At 43.1% G+C, this 14,566-nt stretch overlaps 1 protein-coding gene across 1 annotated transcript in view; it reads left to right on the forward strand.

The window, feature by feature from the left end:
• Positions 1-2,010: 2,010 nt before the first annotated feature.
• Positions 2,011-14,566, forward strand: part of hs6st1a (heparan sulfate 6-O-sulfotransferase 1a) — a 59,914-nt gene continuing 47,358 nt past the window's right edge. Inside the window, exon 1 of the mRNA XM_031747161.2 lies at positions 2,011-2,869. Within this exon, the coding sequence (XP_031603021.1) occupies positions 2,370-2,869 (500 nt within the window). The 5' untranslated portion in view covers positions 2,011-2,369. The remainder of the gene's footprint in view (positions 2,870-14,566) is intronic.

Here is a 14,566-nt window from a genome sequence, read left to right on the forward strand (position 1 = left end):
AGCTAAACCACAGGGAGGGCAAAGAAAACACGCCGTCAGCTGTGATGAAGCAGCACCTGGCTGTTTAAACATGCCTCTCTCTTCCACTCGCACATGTGATCAGTCAAAACATGTTCGACAGTAATCGCCCCGAGGAATCGCGTAAATATGCCTGACAAGTTGGAAAGCTGCCTCGAAGAAAAGCGAGCAGGACTCTTTGCTGACCACCAGCGGGAGCAACGCGAGAAGCAACGTGAAGCACCGGGGGAAGGTTGATCTCATGGTTGTCGGGCATTCGGTGCTTTCTAGTAAACGAGCTAGGGGAGCTTTGCTCAACAGAAACTTGGACCTAATGCTGCTTTTCTGGCTGTGTGAAGTGTGTTCTTTGTGATGGACATTTCGAAGCTATTTTAAATATATTTATATAAATTCTTAATTTATTGAGCAAGAGGAAAAATAACACAATATTGGGTTACCCCAAATCTAAAGACGAAAACAGAGAAAAACAAAAAATAACAACAACAAAAGGAAGTTATAAGATTTTAAATAAAATATGTGCCTATAAAAATGTGGATTTATAAGAAATGCGTTTTTTGAGAAAATGTCTTTAAAAATTTAAGAAGTAGTGTCCTTACAAATACATAAAATAAGCTATATTTTCAGAAAATCATTGTTTTTTTGCCAGATCTTTTGAAACTAATTAAAAATGCAGGGGCCATTTAAGGACCATCCACTCCAGCTTTTGTTTTCCTTTAGGGGAGGGTATTAGCAAACAGATCTGTGAATAATCAAATTACTGCAGAGTAAATGCCACACAGACCCACAGGAGCCGGGTCCCCGAAGCCCCTGAGACTGCAGCATTTATAGGCTTATCACAGGTGCTGTACAGACTAATTCAACTCCAGAGATATCGAAACGACTCTGCAGTTACTAAAAACATTCCATGTGTGATGAGTGTGTGTAAAAAGGTTTAAAATAAAAATTCTTTTATTTTTATTTTAAGTCATTTTTCTGAAACAAAACTAAAACTCAGTCCGGGTGAGGTAGGACATTTTCTGTATGGTGTTTTATTGTGTTAGTTTTTGGTGAATGTCTTTGATAATTGTGACATTTTCATGTGACCTGGCATGGAACTACAGACGTAGTAGTTAAAGCAGTTCTGCTTTAATTCAGCATTACATTACATCTTCTATTCTTTTGTATTTTTATGTACATAAATGTGTGTTGTCCCTGGTGAAACAATAATATGTACTTACAAAATACACTAAGGTCAGTTTGGAACTTTTTCTGAGCACAACTTGCCAGATGGATTTTCCTACGTGGGTTTATGGGGTCATGGGTCGTCTACATGCTGTAAGTGTGCTGCCAACACAAAGTGTCCTATCAGTTAATTTTAGAGTTTGGTATTTCCAGTTTGGTATTGATTTCTGTTTCGTTTCTGTTTTCACTTCATTTGAGTTCCAGGTAATTCCCAGAGCTTGGTTCAGTAAAAAAAAATAAAAGTCTCAAAAGGTTTACTTAATATTATTTATTGATTTATTTACTTATTTATTATTTTAGTTTGACATTCCTATTACTTTTTTAAATTATAGGTTTTATATTTTATTAACGTTAATGTGTTAATGTTTTTTCCACACCCAGTTTTTTGTTCACTTTTAGTTATCTCTCTGCTCAGAACTCCTTTAAATCTTGGCTTCCACATTAGAATCATTTTTTAAAAAAAATCTAAAAGCTACGCTGATATTAATGAGAACAAGCAAAAACTGAATGATTTAAACAATAAAAGTAAACTGAAAAGAGCAAATGTATTTTAAAAGTGAAAATATAGACTCAGAATACAACATTATAACCACTATGACTCATTCAAAAACCCCTCTTTGTAAAATAATCCAATACAGTATTTACCTACAGCTCGTTACTGGAACTCTCTATCTCGCTGTCTATTGGCTGCTGGTAAACGCCGCGGTCGTTACATGTCAACCAACAAATTAAAGCGATTCTCCTTTCACTAGATTTTCAGAGAAAGAGAGAGGGAGTGAGAGAGGTTGAAAGGTAGGTTTCGCGCTGCATCCTGGGTACATAGCTCCACTGTGATGCAGTGAGCCTGTTGTGTTGACTGGACACCAAAGTAAAGTGAAACGGGAGCGGGTCGGCTCCGAGGGGCTCTCCGAGCGAGTTACGATGCGTCTTTCACGGTGTTGAACGGTCGCGGTGAGCCATGAGCCAACTTCGCCGGTCGCCTCGAAGCGGAATGAGCCACTGTTGAGCCCCGAAAACGATTCCTTCTCGGAGGGGGGAAAGCAAAAATGAAGAAGCCGAGCGCCCTGTTCCCCGTTGTCGGCTTGACTGGGAAATGGTAGCGTGCTGTAGGGACCGCACTGGGAAGGATCATGGTCGAGAGGAGCAGCAAATTCTTGTTGATCGTCGTCGGATCCGTGTGTTTTATGCTGATTCTCTATCAGTACGTGGCCCCCGGGGTGATCAATTTCGGCTCCCCGCACGGTTATTTCACGGAAGAAGACGAGGGGGACATCTTCCCCACTCCGGACCCCCACTACGTTAAGAAATACTACTTCCCCGTGAGGGACCTGGAGAGGACGATTGATTTCCAAATTAAAGGGGAGGACGTGATCGTGTTTTTGCACATCCAGAAGACCGGGGGGACTACCTTCGGCAGGCACCTGGTGCAGAATGTCCGTCTGGAGGTCCCCTGCGACTGCAGACCGGGCCAGAAGAAGTGTACCTGCTACCGGCCGAACCGCAAGGAGACCTGGCTGTTCTCTCGGTTCTCCACCGGCTGGAGCTGCGGTTTGCACGCAGACTGGACGGAGCTCACCAACTGTGTGCCGGGGGTCCTCAACAAGAAGGAGAACAAGCAGAAATCCCTGAGGTGAGACTGAGAGGTGTTTGGTGTAGTCAGGCTACTGTAGACTATGAAAAAGACACAAAGTGTGGTTTAGGTTCTAATCCCCCAAACTGCGGAGGATTTTGTTTGTCTGAAACTTTAGAGCTGAGCCTCCACTGGAGGTACAATAAGGTCACTGAAAGCTCGTAAAAACTTACACTTGATAAATAAACTTATGTCACTTAGTCAAACTGCCTTTCAGTTCTTAGCAGCTTCTTTCTGCTCATGACATCTTTTACCTCATTCCCCTGGAGACATTTTAAAAGGCATAATAATCAATGGTTTAAAGCTCATCTTTCCTCATAAAAATATCAAAAGTCCACCTGGAGCAGTTTTTTTTTTTTTTAATGACAGGATTGTTATTGTGATCCCAGAGAAGATAAAGCACAATAGAGGGTAATATAAAGGTGTTATAATCTCATAAACAAATGCAACAAACGCATGAAAATCCCCACAGCTTCTTCACGGATATGTTCTTCTCTGCATGGGACAGCATTACCATATAATTTTCATAAAGCCATCTATCTGTAGGTCGAGAATAGATGCTGAGAGGCAAATGTTGATTGACATTTCAACACCGCACTGTCACGAAATGCCACAGGAGCTCAGCAGCATCTCTGACAATTGTTGATCGGTGCCAATATCAGGGTGCCCTCCCACTGAATCGTACACTGAGATTTGGCTGAATTTATTTCAGAAGGGCTGTAATGCATCCAGGCAACGTTTCCGCTCAGTAATAATCCCTCGCTTTGACTGCGAGGTACCCAGACACAATGCGCATTCTTATTAAGTTATAACCCATTTCTTCTCCACGCCTTCCCCATTGTTCTTGCCCACATATTGCATCCCTCACCCAGACATATTGACGGCTGTATCAACTTCCATTTCACTGCACCCCTGTGGTTAAAGGGTACGCTTGTTGAATGGGTTATGTGTCTTTGTGTTGTCTGAGCTTGTTCAATATTTTATTTTGGCTATGGATGATCAATAGGACAAAGAGGGATTAGAAATTGTGGAAATTTGTCTGTCTGGCAGCCAGGCATGGTGGAGATGTCAGGCCGGCTGCTCTGCTTCCCATGGCTGCTCAGACTGGGGGATCAGTGCTGCGGGCTGGGCTGGGCTGGGCTTGGCTGGTAGAGGGGGAGGGAGATCGGGGGACCCTGCGGGGGTTTGGCTCCGCTCTAATCCGGGTGATTATTACCGCTGGGACACGCATACACACACATACACACACACTAGCAGTGGTATTTGCTACTGGCGTCTGTCCTGACTCCTGTGGTTTCCCTGGGGCAGAGGTGATAACGTGTTCGGCCATTCTGCATGGAGGGCTGAGATATCACAGTGGATGCAGGATAAACTGCCTTTCATCACTTTGTGAACAGTTTCTGAGCCCGCGTGCACCTGAAGAGGCCACAGGAAAAGAACGAGACAAGAAGGCAGAGAAGATGAGAGTAAATATGCACGGGTGAGAGCACAGATGACAGAGACGATCGCTTGGCCCGGGTGTAATCGACTGTCTGAGCACTCGGGGCAGGAAAAACAAGGCACTGCAAGGGTAAAAACGCCCTAAAGAAAACAGTGCTGCTCCAAGCTGTGTACAGCGCAACTTTCACAAAGAAGAGAAGTGAATAACTGCAAAGAAACCAGAAGCACTCTCTGTTTCTCTCTCTGTCACGGCTCTGTTTGTTCCTTTTTCTCCGTCATTGCCTCTTTTTCTGGCCTCTGTCCTCATTGTTCGGTCCTCTTGTGCCACTGTTATAATGCTGGGAGCATTTATCTTGAGGGCATTGTCGTGCAAAAGCGAGTTAAAGCGTGAATTTAAAGGTGTCAGTGTGGCATTTCTCGGTGTCCCCCCAACCCGTAGCTTTCCGATCAACTGCGTAATCGTAGTGCGCTTATGTTTGAGGAAGTGGGTTTGAGTGAATCTATATCTGTGTGAAACGGAAAATGATTATTTGAAAAAAACCTATGTAGCAGGAGCAGTTGTTGTGCTGACAGATCCAGCATCCCTCTCTCTGCAGCTGTGCGCTCATACAGCTGTCGAGTGGATTTTACACAAACGTCTCAAATGCTGCAAAAATAAAATGTGAATTAGGACCATTTCCATCAGCTGGATTGAGGCACATAAATACACCTCCTGGCTGTCAAGAAAAAATATATATCTGCAGGATAAGTCCAGACAAACAAACGTATTTAAGATTTAATAGTGGACAAGTCACTAAAGATGGCTACCACTACTACTGTAAGGGTATGTGAATACATCCCAAACTGTTACGTCTCATTCAGTTTGGCTTTGCTTGGTATGCTGTGCTCTGTATGATATGGATATTTCCTGAGTTTTAATGTAAGCCAAACATCTATTTCATGTCTATGTCTTTATGTTCACACGCCCTAAATGAAAATTGATGAGCTTTTTCCCACAGTGTTTTGGCAGCACACCAGTACTTTTCAACCGTGTAGCAGGCTACCAGGGTTAGCCCTGCAGCGTTTCCCCTAGGTTAACTGTCTCCAGAAGTGGATGGGAGGGTTGAGGAAGCTTATCGGTGGGGTTGCAGCTGTAATGACATCAGCAGGAGAGCTACCAGGGTTGTGGTCAGGATTGGCTTCTCTACCAGCAGAGCTTCTTGCAGTGTTGTCTCTTGCTAATAGCTTCATGTTGGATGCATATTAAGAAATAATAATAATAATAATAATAATAACTAGGAGATTTTAGGGCTGACTTTCAGGCGCTGGGGTGGTCTTTGGGTTTAAGTGGGTTTTACTCCTCGCTCAGTCACATGGTGAAACAGAGAGCAGAGGAGAGAAATGACAGTGAAACAGAGCAGATGCACACACTGAGCTGGGGTGAAATTAAGACGTATATAACATGTAATTATCATTAATGAAGTGTTTCATACTTAAATTGTTTTCATTTTTTTCATTATATTTTATCCCATTTTAATCGAATTATGCTTTAACGCAGGGATTCCCAAATTGTGGGTCGGGGCCCCCTGGTGGGCCACAAAAGTATTGCAGGTCGGGCAAATTACTAAGAGAAATTCAGTTTGAGATTACTCACAAGTATGTACGGTTCCATATTTATTTAAATTTGTGTATTTATGTCAAAAGTTAATTAAAACTGATATTATGAGGTGGTTAGTCTGTGACAGTACTCATTACTGCTTTTGTATTGAAGTTTGTGTCAAAGTGGCAGGTGGGCTCAGCAGTTTGCATATGACTTGGTAGCATTAGCAATTTATAGCCAAGAGCCTGTTTTTGTTTGTTTGTTTTAAATTAAATTTTCACGGAAATGCATCACAATTTAAGATTGGGTGGGCTTCATTGGATTTTCAGGTTTTTAAGTAGGCTGTAGGACTCTTTACTTTGGGAATGACTTCTTTAACGTGATGCTGAAATCAAAGAAATGTGTCTTTGCTTGTTTTGTTCTGCTGATTAACCATACCAGTAAAAAACAAAAAATACTTTCACACGAAGTATCAATACTTTTTTGTCCAAACAAGTGCATCCAATAATAAAATTCTGCAATATTTGACAGTTGCCTAATTTATGAACTGTTTCCAATTATGTTTATATGGGGGCATGTTGCCCTTTTAACAAGAGCTAGAGAGCATCATAATTACCCTTATGAGATTTCAAAAACATTTGTGGATTTGGGAGCTGTTTTGTATTGATGCTGTAACACTTTCCAAGCCCAGTTGTTATGGCTGGATTAGTTATTGATTGAACAGATGAGTCTGTTGCACCATTTCTTCTGAATATTTCCACTTGAAGAGAGCGTAACAGCAGCTTTAAAAACGCTGAAGAAAGTAGATAAAGTATGCTTTTTTTTTTTCTTTTAAATACAGTAAATCCTAATTTTTTTTTTTTGAAGAAAATAAAAGTTGATTGGACACAGTTTGGTGTGGAGATAAATGTGGCAGCTTCAGAGCAAAGCGCATTAAAAGGAGCAAGCAGCGGCGTGATGAATAGTTGGTAATGGGGGAGACAGGTCTGGCTTTGATTGGTGATTAGATGAGATCGAGATGAACAGTGGCATTGTGGGAGAAAGTAACTCACTTACTCAGCAGAGCGCCACTCAGAGTGGATTTGTCATCTTCCCACTCCTTATACCAGTTTTAATGTTCCTCGCTGATCCCATGGGACACACTATCTCGCACTCACACACGTCCACTAATAAGTGTGTGAAACAAACAGTCAAATGCAATGCCTAAGATATGGTGCTTCTAATTGGTTAAGGAGGTTCCTATCACTTTACTCAAATTAAAGCACCACTTTCAAATGGGGGAAACCATCTGTCCTCTGGAAGTGTGTGTGTGTGTGTGTGTGTGTGTGTGTGTGTGTATACACACATCTCATGACCAGTGTTGGTCAAGTTACTTGAAAAAAGTAATCAGTTACTAATTACTGATTACTTCCCCCAAAAAGTAATCCCGTTACTTTACTGATTACTTATTTTCAAAAGTAATCAATTACTTAGTTACTTAGTTACTTTTTAAAAACACGATTTACAACCTGAATAGGTGATAAAGCGATAGATCTTTCAGCCCAATTCTACTTTTTCTGCATAATTCATCATACAAAATGTAATCAAATGGAAAAGTCTCTTTTAAAACTTGTTTTATTAGTTTTAATCTTTTAACTTTATGCATCAAGCAAAATTAAATTATATGCAACATTCTCTGACTGGAAGAAATTTGTTTAACATTTAAACCTATTTTCTGCACATTCCAGCACATAAAATAAAATATTTTTTGTGTTTACACTCACTCTTTCAAATAGATGCAAGTAAAACACAGCAGAAAATAAATAAAATCAAAGACTAGCGGTCCTGTTGCTCTATTTTCACCTGTAAAGCAGGACTGGGGTAGGCGGAGGAGGTTTACCCTGGTGCAGGTGTGCCGCAGCGGTCAGTGGAAGAATCCGCGAGTTTCTCTGTGAATTTCACATTACGTCGTAGTACACTCGGTGCTTGCTTGGAAGTTTAGGGTTTTTTCGCTGTAAAAAGAAGTTTTCTTCCCACGCACAACGGACACTAATGTTTTTGTCACGTTTTATGGAATCAAACTCAAAATAAGGTCAGTACTTCCACGCTTTAAACGCTGCATGCTACACTCTGTCCCGCACTCGATATATTATGATCTGCAGACAGCTGTTGTCACGAACGTCGCACTCGCTTACGTCACTGTCATGAGACGTTCTCGCAAAAAAATCACGGTTTTAGTAACGCGGTAACGCAGCGTTCCTACGTGAAAAGTAACGGTAATCTAATTACCGTTTTGCAATAGTAATCCCTTACATTACTCGTTACTTGAAAAAAGTAATCAGATTACAGTAACGCGTTACAAGTAACGCGTTACTGCCCATCTCTGCTCATGACTGTGTATGCCTGTTTTTCTTTTTTTTAATCCTGGCGTGTCAAAGAGTGTCTTAGTAAGCAAAGTGATGGGGCTAATTTTACTGCCTTAGTCTCAGTCCTCTTTCAAATCGCTCCCCGTTTCTTTCTCCCCCACCTCCTCTTCAGCCCCCCTTGGCTTGTCTCTAAAACACTTTCCCTCCCTCCCTCTCCTTCCATCCTTTCCTCCCTCCTTCCGTCCACATGACGGTGTCACTCTAATCAAACAGCAGGCTTGCTTTCTGCTTGGTGGCTTTATGGCTGGGGGCTCTCTTGCTGTCTCTCTTTCACTTTTCCATCCATCTTGGCCCCGTTGTCTTTCTTTCCTTCCTTTGCCATCGTTCTCTCGCTCTCCCCCCGAGCGTGACTACTGCATTAGAGGAAATGTCTTTTCATGGAAGATTTGCTGCAATTTCCAAAATGGCTGCTTTGCCTAATGGACAACTGCCTTGGTTCTAATGAATGATTACATGTATGAGTATGAGGGAGGGGAGGGGACGATGGCAGGGGGGGGAACAGAAGAAGAGATGGCGGCGATGAAGAGTAATATGAGGAAGAGGATGGAATGAGTGTGGGACAAGAGGAGAGCTGTCAGGGAATGATTGGAAAGATAAAGGATGGAGGGGTGAAAACGTTTAGTTTCATTGCTGGGGAGGGGGCTAGTCAATTAGCACGGTTGTCAAGCACTGGGCATTACTCTTCTTTCAATAGGTCTGTTTCAGATTCACAGCACAAATCACTGCACCCTAAGATGGCTCTCTGAGTAAGTGTGTGTGTGTGTGGCGTGAGAGCGGATGCGTATGCATGTGGTAGCCCAGCATGATGCCAGTCAGCCAGCCAGCGCAACCCAGCATCCAGATTAACTTTGCAGAGGCAGCCACGGCTGATTGGCATATCATACGTGTGTGTGTGTGTGTGTTTGTCTATGCGAGTACATGCACGCGCTCATGTGTAGTCAGGCAGGTCAGTGTTAATCCAATCAGATTAGCCGGGTTTAAGCGCTGGCGGCCAGGCACACCAAAGCCGGTTACGTCCGTTCATCCTGTGGCTGCGGTTATAGTATTCCCGACAAACATTCCCACATCAGTCCAGCCAGTTATTCCCTTCATGAACTCAAATCCCCTTTTCTTCTGAGGCAAGCCTGCTTATCTTCCTAGAAACCAGGCTCTGATTGGGTTTATCTCTCATGAATAATACCAGTAGCTGCTTTACTTTACCTGATGAATATCATGTTTGTACAGTGGACATGTAGTGATAAATGTCTGGATGGATGTTTACATTTAGTCTTGGGAACATTAGTAGATTAATGGCATTTTCAAAGGACACACAATTGATCGATGACAGTTGTTATGACCTGTTTGGTAATTAAGTAAAATATCAAACACTTGCTGTAGGAGGCGACAGGAAGGGCATCCAGTGTAAAAATCCATGCCAAATTAAATATGCAGATCCATCCACTATGGCGACCCCTTAGGAATAAAGCAGAATTTATGGTTCAGCAGGGATAGCACGTTCGCAGTCCATCTACCTGCAGAGAGCATGAGCTGTCAGTGTACAAAGTATATAGTCCAACTGTTCTGTAGGCCACTCTTGCTTGTGCTGTTGTTGGGCTGTCATCCAACCGCAGAGAAGAGCGAAGTTATAACTTATAAAGTTGAAGTAAAACAGAGAGCTGAAACAATGAAAAGCGACCACTGAGGCCACCGTCTGTGCTTTTCATTCTGTATTTTTTGATCTTTGAAGTTTTCATGGTTCTCCTGTTCCCAGTAATCAGCATTCGGCAGACCGATGCATCATCAGCTTCCAGAAATGCACAGTTAGGATTTTAGAGGACTGCACAGAAGTGCATCTGTGGTGGGCGAAGACCCCTCTCTCCATGCACGTTTGGGGGACCATACCGAAAGAAGCTTTGTTATAGGTTGTATATCTGTACAAGCTGCCACCAGGCCGATAGTCCAAAGTTCTTACTGCTCAAACTGTTTTATTTGAAGTTTTCTTTTTAAAGCTTAAAATGCTTTAGTGTGGAGTTGAATAATGAAGCCAGCACAGACGTGCCAAAAGCTTCAAATATCAACTCGTTGCTCACAGCCTATTTGAGGTTTTAACAGGACAGTGGATAATGTCAGGTGGATCGGTAAACACTGCACTACTAGTTCATCATTTAGCTTTATCTTGCATTGGGGAAAATGATAATCATTTGTTATCATACAGCAAATAGTTTTGTTTGGGGTTTTTTTAAAAGTTAAGTAAAGGTTTTGATACTTTGTAGTCTGTTTAGTTTAATGCTGTTTCAAGTTGTCCTCAAATAAAATAGTTATTTCTCTTCTGTTAGAAAAAGTTGAGATGTAGTCTGTATCTATTTTCTCCTTTGGTAACGTAGAATTGACAGGTCTGTGCTTCACTGCTGCTTCGCGTTGACTACAGTTCAGCTCAGGTTCATTCTCAGGTCATTGCGTCAACGTATAACACAGCCTCAGGATTCAGAGCAGAGACTTTAGCTCAATAGAATATGCCAATACCTCTGTTGGGCCTCATCACTACACACATACGCAGGGTTTTAGTTTGACTCCGTGCCATGGAGTCCATCTGCAGACGTTTTGCAGCAGACGAAAGGTTGGCTCTGGTTGATCAGGGATGCAAATGTCTGATTAGAAGCAAACTGTTGACGTTGGGTATTACAGAATCAACCTTAAAGTCAACATGAACCGGCACAGAAATCAAACCGGTACAGTGAAGCCGAGTTGAGGCCGTTGCATGTAATTGATTGGCCCCAGCTGTTTCACCTCAGTGGATTGTAAGGGCAGGAGAAGAAGAGGGACCGCTAAACATCATCTCCATTGAATGGTATGTGAAAGGTTATCATTACCCTGCCTGCAAGACTTCATTATTGATTGAGTGCTATGGATTAGATAGGTTGGGTTTTTTTGTCATCGATTGATTGAACTTGAATGACAGTAACATAGAGCAGAGTCTTACCAGACCAGTATGGATGTATGCTGAAGACTGACGACAGACAGGCGGACAGAGAGAGAGCATGAGTGTGGGACAGAAAAGCAAGAGTGATGTGTTTCTTAATCATTACACAGCCTCTCCCGCTCTGTGTGTCACTCCTTTTCTTCCACCCTCTGTTGCCGACTGTCAAATGTCAGCCCTCGCCACCGCCACCGAAGTGATTCTGTGGCCCTGTGGACAAATAACCGTGCGGTGAATGATTAGCAGACATTTCTATGGCTGGTAATAAGGGGTGTTACGCTGCAGCAGCTCCGCCAACAGGATTACCGCCTATTGATTATCCTAGCCTAGCATTAGTTTTGCTAGCTAAAAGCGACTGGCTGATTAGTGAGCATTTCTATAGTGGTTAATGAGTGGTGCTGCGGAATGCTATGGTATGCTATCCATGAGAATGGGATTACAGTCTATTAATCAGACAAGAGGCTCGCTGGAGTCATTAGCCGGCCCCGCGGCAAAGTCAGCACATCTGTGGCTTATTTCTGGTTCCTAAATGAGGTTTGGCCTTGTCTCCGTTGTCTGGTCTCTCGCTACATATCAACTCGGAGTGTCTTGTCTTTCTTTTAACACCCAATGATTCCCTATTCTTTGGTCGCACTTCTCATCTTTTGCCCTCCCTCACATCTTCTTTCCTTCCTCAGAGATGGAGAAGGACAGAGAGGGAGAGAGAGGGAAGGAGACATCCCTAGGGGAAGCCTCTCTCTCTGCATCCATTAACGGCACTGTCTTTTCACGTCCCTCAATATGACAAGTCCAGACAGGATGTGAACCCCGGGGCTGCTCCTCATCTCTCAGTGTGCATTCCCTCTCCTTTATTTGTTAACAAACAAATAAATGCGACCATTTTCTGCATGCTAGGATTTATGAATAATCTATTCACGAAGCTGATGTGTGTCTGCGGGTGCGTGCTTGCGTGTGTGCGAGCGAGAGATGGCCAAAGGAGGCATGTGAACGGAGAGGCGAGGCTGACAAGCGTGTTAATTGAATTGTGGGAAAAATGCAAATCCTGCACTGCCTCTTTGAGTTAGGGGGAGGAGTTTCAGCTGACTGTGACCGTCTCCGCTCACACACCAGCACACGCCCGTGCACACACACACACACATTGAGCTAACTCTTACCAATCCCCAAAAAGAAACCGGTTTTGTCTGCTACTATTTGACGCCTCTTCCCATCATTACCCATCATCCTTCTCAGTTTTTCTGCCCGTCATGCCATCCCAGGACCTCTTTTGTCTCTGTGTGTGTGTGTTCATATATGTTTGCATGTGAGGGTCCCGCCAGAAGTAACTTAAGCACCGATGCCATTCATGGAAAGACAGAGTGGGGGGAAAAATGAAATTCCTCATTCTGCTACACTTGGTTTGTGTACTTTGCTTTAGGGCAGAGCTGTAGATCACCAGAGTTGCTCCTTGTTTTGTTTTGGTTGTTTTGAAAGTGCAGTGTGTGTCCGTGTGCGAGTGCATGCCCTCTAACTTCATTGGTGCATGTGTGCCGTGTGTGTGTGCCATGTGAATGTGTGTCCTGTGGGATCTGTGTTCACAGCACTGTACATTAATTTGATTTGTGTGCCTGCCCGTGACTGCATGTTTGCCTGGTAAACCACAGATGAAATGTGTCGCCGTTGCTTACATTGCTGCCGAGCGTCACTGAAAATGCATATTTCTGATGATCTTCTAATGTAAATAATGAGCTTTGAGCTGTGATTTGTTACAATTCCTAAAAGCCGAGGTGTGTTTGTGAACATTTAGGTGTTCACAAACACACCTCATTTCTGCACAATGTCAGCTTCAGATGATGCAGTTTCTTGTTTCTGAGGCCCTCCCAGGGATGTGACTCCAAAATCACTGCATTTACATGAATAAGATTGTCGTTACATAATAATATCTACATTTTCTGATGGCTTTAAAAGGTGAAAAAGCTAGACGGTGGTCACTTTAAATATTAACAAGGACAAACCGAACAACAAAAAGTCACTCGCTGCTTTCTTTTCTCCAGTATGAACAGAGCAGTAGTTGTGACGTCACATCTGCGCTCGCCTCTCTTCCACTCGTTTCCGTAACTCGCTGCCGCGTCTCATCCAAACTGGCATCTCCTGACTCGCCCTTGGATTCTTCTGTCGGATTAGTTCTATGTTACAAATGCCACTGGTGACATTGAGTGTTTTTGTCTTACCTCTGGAAACAAGCCCCCGAAGTTCTGGTTTCATTTCAGCCCTCTGTGCGCCATCTGTAGCTGGGCATAAATAATAAAAACTTCATCAGGCTGCCCGGAGAGATTTAGGTTTTTATTTTGTGCTGAGCAGAATTAAAGGCGAACCGCAGCTGACTGCTTGTACCACAAACAGTCGTATGAGTAGCTGTCAGGTGGCAGCTACTAAAAGATGTTTCTTGCACACAAATGCACACAGATTATGCGACAGGCCTGGTTGAGTTAAGAGTTAAATCCATACGTCTCCTTGTTTGAAAATCAGCGCCGACTCTTGTTGATCTGAGCTTTAAATGTAGGGCAGGCCTCTCCTGTAACTGCACTAAAGAGCGATCGTGACGAGTGAGAGAGTGTCACTCTGCCAAATAAAGGTCAGCGTTAAAGCTAATCCAGTTATACTATTCTTAGTGCCTCTTCACCTCTTTGTCTCTTGCCGCTCTTCCTCCTCCTCCTCCTCTTCTTCATCTCACTTGGCTCTGTGGATCTGGGCTGCAAGTATGTCAGGTTCACCTTTGTTTTCCCCTTCTTTCCCCTTCTCTCTTTCGCTCTGTCAAAAAAAACTTTTACTTCTTCATCCTGCGCGCCACCACCGCTGTCATTCCGAGTCCCCAGCGCGTGTCAGCTTCCTCCAGAGAGAGGAAGTGATGTGTCAGGATGTGCCTTTATCCGCCAGTGATCTGATCTGATGTGAGATTGAGATAAACACAGGAGGAGTATAGTGTTCTCTCCCTCTCTCACCCTGGGGAACTGTACGGCGGATTTCTTTTTTCCCCCACCCTCTGTCTGTGCCTTTTTTTCCCTCATGTGCACAGACAGAAAAATCAGGTGGTCTTGGGGTAATTGCCAAGTTACAAAGGGAATTCTAGGGAGTGGGTCTTTCATGTCTGCTAAGCCCGTCAATTCCTTAAAATATCTCCTTTGATACCTTATACTAGAAGTTTAGGAAGAAGTCTTGTAACAGTGAGATCACTGGTTTGATCCCCCATGATATGTAATATGTCTTCCAACAGCTTTGTGTTGTTAGAGTCTTTAAGTACGATACTAAACTTCCACCAGCTTCCAGTTTTATACTTTTTG

This window comes from Oreochromis aureus, linkage group 19 (assembly GCF_013358895.1).
Source record: "Oreochromis aureus strain Israel breed Guangdong linkage group 19, ZZ_aureus, whole genome shotgun sequence".
Classification (NCBI taxonomy): domain Eukaryota; kingdom Metazoa; phylum Chordata; class Actinopteri; order Cichliformes; family Cichlidae; genus Oreochromis; species Oreochromis aureus.